Source organism: Netta rufina, assembly GCF_964035555.1.
Source record: "Netta rufina genome assembly, chromosome: 8".
Lineage (NCBI taxonomy): Eukaryota > Metazoa > Chordata > Aves > Anseriformes > Anatidae > Netta > Netta rufina.
This window is the reverse complement of record NC_140131.1, coordinates 22033045-22043569: the sequence shown is the minus strand read 5'-3', so window position 1 is coordinate 22043569 and position 10525 is coordinate 22033045. Positions and strand designations below refer to the sequence as shown.

Sequence of the window (10525 nt, the reverse complement as noted above, 5' to 3'; positions counted from 1 at the left end):
CAATGCTATCATAGCAATTGAAGTGGCACAGACAGAAGAGCAATGCACAGAAGCATAAAGACAAGCACAAACAGCAGATAAATACAGCAGCACACAGAGGCACTGGAGGAGAAAGTCGAATCTGTGCATAGGGAAAGCAGAGACCACCCAAGAGACCTGAAGCACCAGGTTCGTATCTTGCTTCTGGGTGATTATCGGGATGGAAATACCTGAATGTTTTCTAATGAGTAGTGTGACAAAAAGGTTTGAGGATGAGAACAGGATTCCCCTCTGCCCAGCCTCTGGTGATCAGTAAGTCAAAAAGGCCATCAGGTGCCCTTCATCATACATTGGATGCTGTAGTAGCTAACTTAACATTTCTTTCACCTGGGCACGTGAGAAGTTAAACAAGAAATCAGTCGCTGCTGCCAATCCAGCTATTCAAAATTCTGTGATCCAACTGGAGGCAGTTGCAAATACGCTGAACTGATGGTGAGTTATATTCCAAGAAGAGGCAGCCACTCCTGATGTATATATACATGACTCACAGGCAGTGTACAAGGACCCGGGATTAACTCTGAGACCTTAAAAGGAACCACACCTCAGTGTAAAAAAGAGCACCAGTGATTAAATATCAAAACAAATGTACGGGAGAGTGATGGAGGGATAAGCAAAATCATTCTGTTACTGCTTTATTATTGTGACAGAAACTGGACTAACACCTCTCCCATTTCATTCTGGTTTCTTCACATTGAAAAGAAAATGCTACTGGAGACTACAGATACTGTCAGAAAAGCATAAGGGTCACAGCAATCAGGATTTATACACAGAGATCTCCGGATGACTGCAAGTCAACAGCGTGAGCAAGAGAAAAGGTACTACTTTGAAAACCCACAACAGCATTCAACAGAAGATCAACAGGAAACAAAGTGAAAATTGCAGCATCTTCACAAATGAAGGGCAAAAACTTGCTTCAACAGGTGGAAACAGGTGCCCGTAAATTAACCCTGACCCTGCCTAGGTATACCAGTTCTGGTTGGGTTGGTAATTATAGTCCTAGAAAAGGAAAAAGTCATTACGTTCATGAGGAGTAAAAGAAGTACTGAAGAATCAGAATGAGAAAACTTACATTATTGCCCCCCCTTCAGTTTTTATAAGTGTTAAGAAGAAAGTTGAACAGCCAGAAGAGAAATTGAAAGAAAAATTTAAAAAAAATGAAAACACCACAGACAAAAGGATCAGAGGTTTGGTCCTGTGGCATTAAAGGTGATGGCAAAATCCAGATATACCCTCCAATGCATCAGTGAGATGAAAAATTGGAGGTAAGATGATGTGGGAGTGTTTCATTAGGTGGCAAGTCAAAAGGAGCATGAAAAAAAGCTGAGAACCGCAAAATTTGCACAAAGGAATGACTTGAAAAGTAAGTAATCCCCAGGTATCTCTAACAGTGCTATAAATTACAGCAGAGACCAGTTACTCCAGATTTATAACATGCATACAGATGTGTAGTTTTATTGAAATACAACTCAAAAAGTTACCAGTTTTGAACTGCATGTCACATTCGTAAGTAGCCAATTTATTTCTTGTCATCTGACCATGTAATTTCATAATCTGTATACACTTTTTTCAATATCTCTACAGTCACTGAATGATCTGCTTTTCCATAGCCCTGCAAGAAAGAACAAGAGTTTATTAGACAAGTACAGAAAGCAACTCCACAGGACCATTGAGTTCTTGTCAACACAAATTATCCAGTTACGTGGTTTGACACTGCAAGTAGCTCAAGTACAAATTAGAAATAAACACAGGCTCTAAAAGAGTTGCTCTTGCAGTATCAGATTTTATATCAGATTTTATTTTTTTTATTGTCATCTCCAATTCCCTCCGCCCCAATTTGTAGAAAACAAATGAATCAATCTCCAGTAACAGAAGCTGCACTTTTTTTTTTACACCGTAATTTCTCCAGCAGAAAGATTGCTTTAAAATGCTCCCAACCCCTCAACCATAATATTTACTGAATGTTCTTTTTAAATCAGAGTATATTGACCTATTTCAATGTATGAGCATACGAGCATCTGATTTGGCTCAGCTGAAAGAAAACAGAACATGAAGCCATATGTGTGAACATCTGAGTACTATTTTAGCCACCAAAGAAACCACACTTTCCATGTTTTATGTATTTGTAATTTTTCCTTGGTTGGTAATAGCATAATTTTAATTGTGCTTTTTTTTTTTTTTTTTTTTGCCACTGAAACTCCAAATTAAGGCAAGGTCAGATGACCCATCTCATTTTTAAGCCTCATTTAAATCACTGATCAGTTTTAGTCCTGCACTGAAATTTAAGAGATGTGGTAGAAAGTGCCTTTTCCTCATCTTGAATGACTGAAGTTATCTATAATTCTGAAATAAATCCAGATTAATAGTTTTTCCCCCTGTCAAAAAGACTTCACTGCACAAGTGTGGTCTGCTGATAAAAAATGTTATTTAGAAGTTACTGTCACTTTCCAGTAATATTTAGTAGGAAACATTTAGCTCAGAACACTGAAAATAGTTCAAGATTGCATTATCATACAAAATATACTTATTCATCACTGACTCTGCCTCAGAAGAAACAACTTAAGTAAGCCAGTGTTAAAACTGCACAGGATTAAATTGATGCATTACAAAACCCAAGCTTTTCAAAAATACCAGAACACACAACTATATAAAAAATACTGCAGGTTTATACTTCCAGCTTTACATCACAGATCTATAGATCACTCTTGCTTTGGTAACCACTTTGAAGACACCACTCAGCTTTGCAAATTAACAGGACATCATCTACTTCAAAAGAAGTTTCTCTGATTTTCATAAAACACTAAGATAGTGCTGTTTTTAGAGACTGACAGCAAATCTCCAAGTGAAGAAAAGCATCAAAATAATTAATATACAAACCTATAGCCTACTATTGAGGTCTTCTGAATCTCCACGTCTCTACCAAACAGAAGCCCTCATGGTAGTAAAATTATTTCACCTGGGGCTCATCTGTAAGCCTCAAAGTACCAAAAACAGAGAAACAAGGTACTTTCCATAGACTTTGGGTTACAAGAGCAAGATCTGATTGCTGCTTCTAACACTAAATTGGCAGCTTATTTAGTAATGCAGGTGTAAAGTCTCATCCAGAATGCAATTATAAAGGGCATCCACAATCAAGAGACCTCGACAGAGTATTACCCACTGCCTTCCCTCAGCACACAAATCTTAAGGAATATTTTTTTTAACATATGATTCCAGGTGGCAGGAGTTATCTTGGAACAAAAGCAGCAGTAACATTTAGAAACACTTTAACACATTCAAGGCCCAGCTTTGACTGCTCATCATGTTAAGGTTAGCACATGTGAAGTAGCCATCACTTTCCATAAAAATTTGTATTAACTTAATAGAATCACGTTGGATTTGTCTACATTAAAAGCCTATAATCTTTACTTGCAGTTATTACCACTTAATAAGTCTTTTCACAAAGAAATTTAACTTGCACAGAACAGAAGCGTCCTGCTTTCCAGCCAGCCAACTCTACAGCTGGATCAGGACCCTACAGCTGCAAACATTCCCACTCTGGCTCTAAGCCTGACACATTCTGAGTTAAGAAATGCTAACTTCCACTTTTAGCCTTGATTATAATCATCATTCAGCATTATCTGTTCTTTTTGTTTTGGTCTCCTGCCTTTAAAAACAATGTTTTTCTAACCTACCCCACAAGCAAGCCAGGCAAGTTTCCCAGTTAATGTTTACACTCTGATTTAAAGTGCTGAAAGCCACCGTGCTATAAAACAAAAATCCCAGAACAACAAGAAGATTTGACAGAATACAGGAGAGGCACTTACTGTAGAGAGCCCAAATACCCTAATTTTCTTGTCTTTGCTATTATGATCAATTTTCCCTCCTCCGAGGCACTTGCATTCGTATCCCAGCTTTTCCATTTCAGGATTCACTTTTTCAAATATGTGATCTGCACAAGGAGAACAGTTAGAGCTATTAGAAGCTGTGCTGTGCATCAAGCACTCTAGAACTCTTATTTTCAGCTATTTTCAACTATTTTTCCTCCCATTTCCTTCGTTTGCCTGTGAGGCAAAGGGCAGTTTCTCTAGATAGGCGCAGGCTGCACTCATGTTTATATCACTTGGGGAGCGCGTCGCGCTCAGCTAACGGTTTGTAGGGCTTGGAAATGGCAGCAGAGACCATGGATCATCCCCCACATTTTTTATTTGCCTCCTGAGGGGCTGAGGGAAGGGCTCTCCTTCGCCTGGAAGCCCGCGGCCGCGCTGAGGCAGGCGGCCGGGCGCTGAGGCGGGCGGCGCGGCCCCGCCATGAGTCGCGTCCCCCCCGCTGCCCGTCACCCACTGTGGAACTCGGCCGCCTTGGTGCCCCTCACGATGTGGCGCTGCCCCTCGCCTCCCGGCCGCTGCAGCCGCACCAAGATGTACTTGAAGGTGCCCTCGGGGTCGATCTCCACTTCCTGCACCGCTGCCATGGCGGAGCCCGCAGAAGCAGAGCTCCCAACGCGCCCCGCATAGGGTCGCCCCCAGGCGGCGGCGGCTGCCGGGCGCCGTAAGGCGGCGCGGCCGCCCTGCACCAGCAGTTTGTGAGGAAAAATTCTTTCAGATTCGCCCTCGGAGGGCCGAGGGCTGCACTTTTCAACGATTCCCTTCCTTAGCTACCGTTTTTTTTGCCCCGTGAGGGGTAAGGCTGTGTCGGGGCTGGCTTCTCCGAAGGAGGGCTCAGTGCTGTGTAGCATAACGCCCACATGGGCAGACAGCATTGCACTGTGGTTAAAAATAACCTCCTAAAAGCAGGCACCCTAAAGGGTTTTAAAGCTCCGGGGAAAAGCTCCCCTTCCAGGCAGGCTGTGGGACGCCGCCATTTTCCTTCTACCTGCCAGAGCTTTGTTCACCCTCTGCAGAAAAACAGAGGTAAAAAGAAGAGAACTGCAAGCTTCTGTAGGCTGCTGTTCACACATTAGATAAAAGACAAGCCTACCAGCTGTTCGTCTCATTTTAATGTGTGCCACCCGAGTTAAGTAAGCACACGGCTTCACTGTAAAGTCACAAGTATCTGGAATAAATTAGATCTGATACCAAACCAAAAGGACATATGTTTTTTCCTTCCCCCCATCAATGGAGCAAAATTTAAAATGTTTTATGAGCAGATAGGTCTAACCTTTGCTATGTTTAGTTAGATAGAAGGAAGTTTAAAAACTCTGTATTACTCAGCCAGCTTCAACTGTAAGAAAATACAGGCTTGTATCTCAAAATGAGGGTGAGAGGACCCTGGTCTGGAGGATGTGTTAGAAGAAGACGAGGTGAAGAACTTACACTGTGCATATGGCTTTGGAGATGTAACCAGCTAAGCTCAATACGTGTGCCTAAGTTGAAGAAGCAACAAGATAAGAAAGCAAAATGGCCCAAGCTTGTACAAGAACTGGGTTCAGCCAGCAAACACAGTGAGGAAGACCATCAGTGAGCACAAGAAGACCCCAAAAGATCACCAGTAGAAACAAATGTGCATGTGTGAGGGACATTTGCATGTTTTAATGACTTCGGGGAGATAATGTGAATACATTGATTACTCCTTGGAAATCTAATGAATATGTATATTTTGTTTGCATATAATCTTTGTATTTGAGCAACTCAGCACGTACACTAGGTGCAGTGATCCCTTGTGCACCTCGCGCTGCAATAGAAGAGCACCTGCTTTCTAAAACTCCAAATCGAGCGTTAGAGAGTTTCTTTGACCAGCTTGTACACTATCAGTTTTGGCAACCCAGGTGGGACACAGCTCTTAAGCCTCGACCGTTCCTGGGATCGTGGAGCCTCAGCCAACACTGAGGGTTTCTTGGAGAGGACACTGATCCCCAGACCAAAGAGGCCCTGAGCAAAGACCACTGTTTTGTAAGTACAAAGGCATTCTTTTGAAACATTTGTGTATCTGCCCATAAGACCCAGCGAAAGCTACGCAGGTTTAGGACAGGGACTGGGATTAGAGTCCCCATTTGGTTTGAGGAAAAAGAGGTTAGAGTCCCCAGCTTGGCTAACTGTTTTGATTTGGTGTCTGAATTTTGGCTGCAGGTGGCAGATGCTAGAGATTTGGGAAAATCATTTGATGCAGCTTGGTTAATTTAACAGAAAAAGAAAGGGAATGCTAGATTGATTGCTGTGCTAGAAGAAACTTATGATCCTTGAAGAGGACCTGGAGGTAGATTTAGAGGGGGTTATCAAGGAAGAGAATATGGTAAAGGACTGCTGAGGCCCCCGATAGGAGGAACTCAGTGTGCCTATTGTAGGAAGAAGGGACACTGGAGATGAGTGTCCATTGCTACATGGGCCCAAGGGATCAAATATTCCTATAGCAGCTGTAGAAGCTAGAGAGCTAAGGGGACCAGAGGAAACATCCCCAGCAGAACCTCTGGTTGAAATTAAGCTGGAGGAAGATGAAACTGATACAGAATGTTTAATTGATACAGGGGCCACTTACTTGGTTTTAAATACAAACAAACATGAATTAGGATATGATACTGTAAGAATTACTGGTGTGACAGGAAAGTTGGAAACAAGACCCTTCTTTAAACCCTTAAAATTTTAAATTGGAAAACAATGGGTAACAACAGTTTTTGTTTCTGTCAGGTGCACCAAAATCATTAATATGTCAAGACTTATTGGAAAAATTAGTGGCTGAAATAAAGTTTTAAAATGGTGAAGTAGAGGTATTAATTCCTGAATCTAAATTTGTCCAAGCTTCAATGATGTTATTACAGGAGACTGAACAAGGGGAAGGAGAAATCCCAGTTGAATTTGAGGACACAGTGATTCCCATTGCTTGGGCAGAAGAAATACCAGGAAGATCAAAGAGGGCTGAACCCATAAGGATAGATCTTAAGCCAGGATCAGCACTGGTAAGATTTGCAGCAATATCATTTAAAATTAGAAGCTAAAATTGGGTTAGTCCCTTTTATATGGACATTTTTAGAATATGGGGTGTTGAGGGAGTGTGAATTTAAGTATAATGCTCCAATTTTACCCATTAAGAAAGTTGATGGGAAATCTTACAAGTTAGTCCAGGATCTGAGAGGAATGAATCAAATTGTTCAAGATATTCACCCTGTGGTAGTAAATCCATATACGTTATTAACTGCTCTCACTGAAGAACAGGGATGGTTTACAGTTTTAGATTTAAAATATGCCTTTTTCTACATCCCACTTGATTCTGAGAGCCAGGAATTTTTTGCCTTCAAATGGGAGAACCTGGAGATGGGAAGGAAAACTCAATGTACTTTGCAGTATTACCACAAGGATTTAAAAATAGTCCAACAATCTTTGGAGATTAGCTAGCAAAAACTATTAGAATTATGGAGACAACAAAAAGGGAATAAGACAATATGTTGATAATATACTACTAGCTGGCAACCCTTGGGAAGAATGTCTGGAACTGACAATGAAATTTCCTTGGACTCAGTGGGTATCCAGTGTGGAAGGAGAAGGCTCAAATTGCACAAGAAATTGTACAATGTTTAGGGTTTTGAAATCTTAAAGGGACAGTTAAATACTGAAAGGAAGCTACGTGCCAACTCCCAGAAACTCAAAATGTTTATGAATTAAGAGGATTCCTGGGAATGGTGGGATGGTGCCACATGTGGATTACTAATTACAGACCGATGGTGAAACCTTCACATGAATTTTTGGAATTACCAAGGGGCTCCCTTCAGTGGACCAATGAAAGGCTGAGTCAGCTTAAAAGAGCCTTGATGAAAGCCCTGGTTTTAGGGCTGTCTAGTTTAGAAAAGCCTTTTGAACTGTTCACCTATGAAAGGCAGGCTGTAGCCCTCAGTGTCCTGCCCCAACACTTGGGGGAATATAAGCGAGCAGCAGCATACTTTTCCAAGAAAATGGATCCAGTAGCTAAGCAATGACCTGGATGCTCAAAAATTTTTAAGAAGTATTATACTGGCCTTCCAGCTCCAAGTGGATTAGGATTAATGCTATTGCTGGCCACCGTATGTAAGAAATACAGACTTGTACCTCAAAGTGAGGGCAAGAGGACCCAGGCCTGGAGGACACGTCGGTACGTGATGTGAGGAACTTGTGCTGTACATATGCCTTTGGATGCATAACCAGCTAAGCTCAGCACACATGCCTAAATTGAAACAAGAAGATAAGAAAGGAAGATGGCCTGAGCATGTGGAAGAATTGGGTTCAACATGCAAACACAGTGGGGAGGATTGATGACCATCAGCAGAAACAAATGCGTATGTGTGAAGGATATTTGCATGTTTTAATGACTCTTGGGAAATATGAATACACTGATTATTCCTTGGAAATTTAATGAATATGTATACTTTGTTTGCATATAACCTTTGCAGTCGAGCAATTCAGCCCGCACACTAGGTGCGGCGATCCCTTGTGTGCCTGGCACTGCAAGAAAAGAATTCCTGCTTTCTGAAACTCTAAACTGAGTGTTAGAGTTTCTTTAACCAGCTTGTACAGTATCAATATTAACCTATTGATTATTAGGTTTATGTTAACTACAGGGAAAAAACACATATTTCCTTGCAGTGCTGATATATGGGCATAGTCCTTACTCAGAACAGCAGTACTATGTACGTTTTAAAGTCTACAACTTTTTTAAAAGTTTTAGACTACTTCTATAAACAAGTTTCAGCATGACTACACCTTTGAAGTAACATATGAATATATAAAGCTAGCAAGTCATTATTAACGTTAACTTTTAGATGTATAGTAGCTTAACTACATAATACAATGAAAGCAACACATTACATAAGCCTGGTTGTTTGGTTCCTAATCAGGGAAGATTACTTACCTGCTTTGTTGGCTGCCTTAAATCTTAACATTTTACTATTTCAGATGCTACCTTTTTAGGTGCAGACTACCATCAATACTGTGAGCAAAAACAAAGCCCTGATAAAATAAGCTAGGCTGCTACCATCTATACCTTAGAGAGGGTAGAGGTGAGGGAGGGCTATAAATAGGAACCCAATCCTACCGTCTCAGCTGTCATGCATATTCCAAGTCAGGCAGGGAAAATGACAAAAGCTGTGGCTGGGTGAGGTGCCCTTTAACGTCAGGAGACTGAGAGAGTGTTGTAAAGCTGATATAGTGGCTGCTTAAACTTGTTTTGTTCTGATTAGTCCAATCCACTAGCAAGGCCTCTGTTAGGCTATGGTATTAGTAGCTTTTTAGGCTTGTTTCAGTCAATCTCAAAGCTTTGTTCTTGTTTTGGTAGCTTCTGTACATATAAATTGTTTCTTAATTATTTTGTCTACTATTCTAGCATGGTATTTGGTATTCTAGTTTTTCTTTCTGTTGAAGTTAGTGCCTTAGAAGGCTTTGCAGAGATTGCTTGTTTGAATGAACCTCACCTTTCTATTTTTAGCTGGAATAAGATATTTAATTCCCTTGAGCATAGAAGCCTGTTGTACAGTCTTGGCTGTGGAAAGCTTGATTGCCCCATTTCAGCTGTGATACATGGAAGGAGCTAGCAACAAACAATGGTAGAGTTGATGAGCAAGGGCAAGGATGGCAATGGAAATACTTAACACCGTGCTTCCAACAGGCTAAGCTCTCTTAACAAAGAGAATGGGCATCTGGCCTTGACCTGACGTGCGTTTGAGTAGTAACAGGCAAAACTGACCTTTGTTATGTGCTTGTTAATGGTTTTGCCTCTGAAAGCACCCTCCTTGTCCAAAAGTAGTTTCCTATGCCCTGCTGGGGTACCGCAGCTTCCTGCTGGCGTCCAGGCCAACGACAAAACCCCCCTGTTGTTGGCGGTAATTTTTAGTGCGTCACTTTGTAGGCCTCAGGAGTAAACAGAGGATGGCATGGGGCAACAGGGGTCTCAGACCAGAGACAGCCTGACTCCTGCAGAGAGGGACTTTCCTTTCGGGGTGGGTGTGCTCATAACTAATTGTGGCACAGAGTTCGGCACTCTTTTCTGAAAAGTGAAGACTTTGTTCTTACTTATTTGGCTAAGTGACATGTGTCTTTACTCTCTTGTCATAAAACCATTGTTCTGAGGAAAAAAAAATAATAAACATCTCAAACTAGATTACAGTAAACCAGTGCGGCAATAATTAAGGTAGTGTAATGGGTATTTTTTGTGTTTAGCTCTAGCCAGATCATAAGAGCAAATGTTGCCAACACTCTTTCTCATCTGGGTTACATGCTGGCTTGTTTTCCATTATGGTTTGCAGGCCTTGGATTGGACCCAAATGACTGTAAAGTGAGGCTGTTCCTGTGTATGTCTTTCCTGTTGTCTCCAAACCCCTGTAAAATTCACCTCTTCACATGCTGGTTTGATTTGGGCCCATATTGCGGTGTATGTTGCGGTAGTTGATTGTGTCTTAGTGTGACAGCACGTGAGGTTACGCTGTCATCCTACTGAATCTGGGATATCCAAGCCAATTTACTGGTTCAACTACTACATCTGAACTTGGTTAAGGTTGGTTATATATTCCAGCACATGCAGAGATGGGGAAAAATAAAAAATACCATGTTCA

General features: G+C 41.4%; 1 protein-coding gene across 2 annotated transcripts; it reads right to left on the bottom strand.

Moving 5' to 3' along the window:
* Positions 1-703: 703 nt before the first annotated feature.
* On the bottom strand, positions 704-4732 carry LOC311212014 (14 kDa phosphohistidine phosphatase-like). Of its 2 annotated transcripts, XM_084291109.1 has the most exons (4): positions 4360-4732; positions 3843-3967; positions 1518-1648; positions 704-1035 (listed from the first exon to the last, which is right to left on the bottom strand). In XM_084291109.1, exons 1-3 carry the CDS (start codon positions 4487-4489, stop codon positions 1556-1558), a joined length of 348 nt encoding a protein of 115 aa, XP_084147235.1. In that variant the 5' UTR covers positions 4490-4732; the 3' UTR covers positions 704-1035; positions 1518-1555. The 2 variants fall into 2 exon arrangements, with proteins under 2 accessions (XP_084147235.1, XP_084147234.1); XM_084291108.1 differs by lacking the exon at positions 704-1035 and having other exon boundaries at positions 1457-1648; positions 4360-4731.
* Positions 4733-10525: the final 5793 nt, after the last annotated feature.

Excerpts from the sequence above, each read along its gene's own strand:
- LOC311212014 (XM_084291109.1), bottom strand. The coding sequence starts at position 4,489 with ATGGCAGCGGTGCAGGAAGTGGAGATCGACCCCGAGGGCACCTTCAAG. Across the intron at positions 3,968-4,359 it reads CAAGGCGGCCGAGTTCCACA|ATCACATATTTGAAAAAGTG; the intron begins GTGGGTGACGGG and ends CTCCTTGTGCAG. Across the intron at positions 1,649-3,842 it reads GGGTATTTGGGCTCTCTACA|GGCTATGGAAAAGCAGATCA; the intron begins GTAAGTGCCTCT and ends TCTTTCTTGCAG.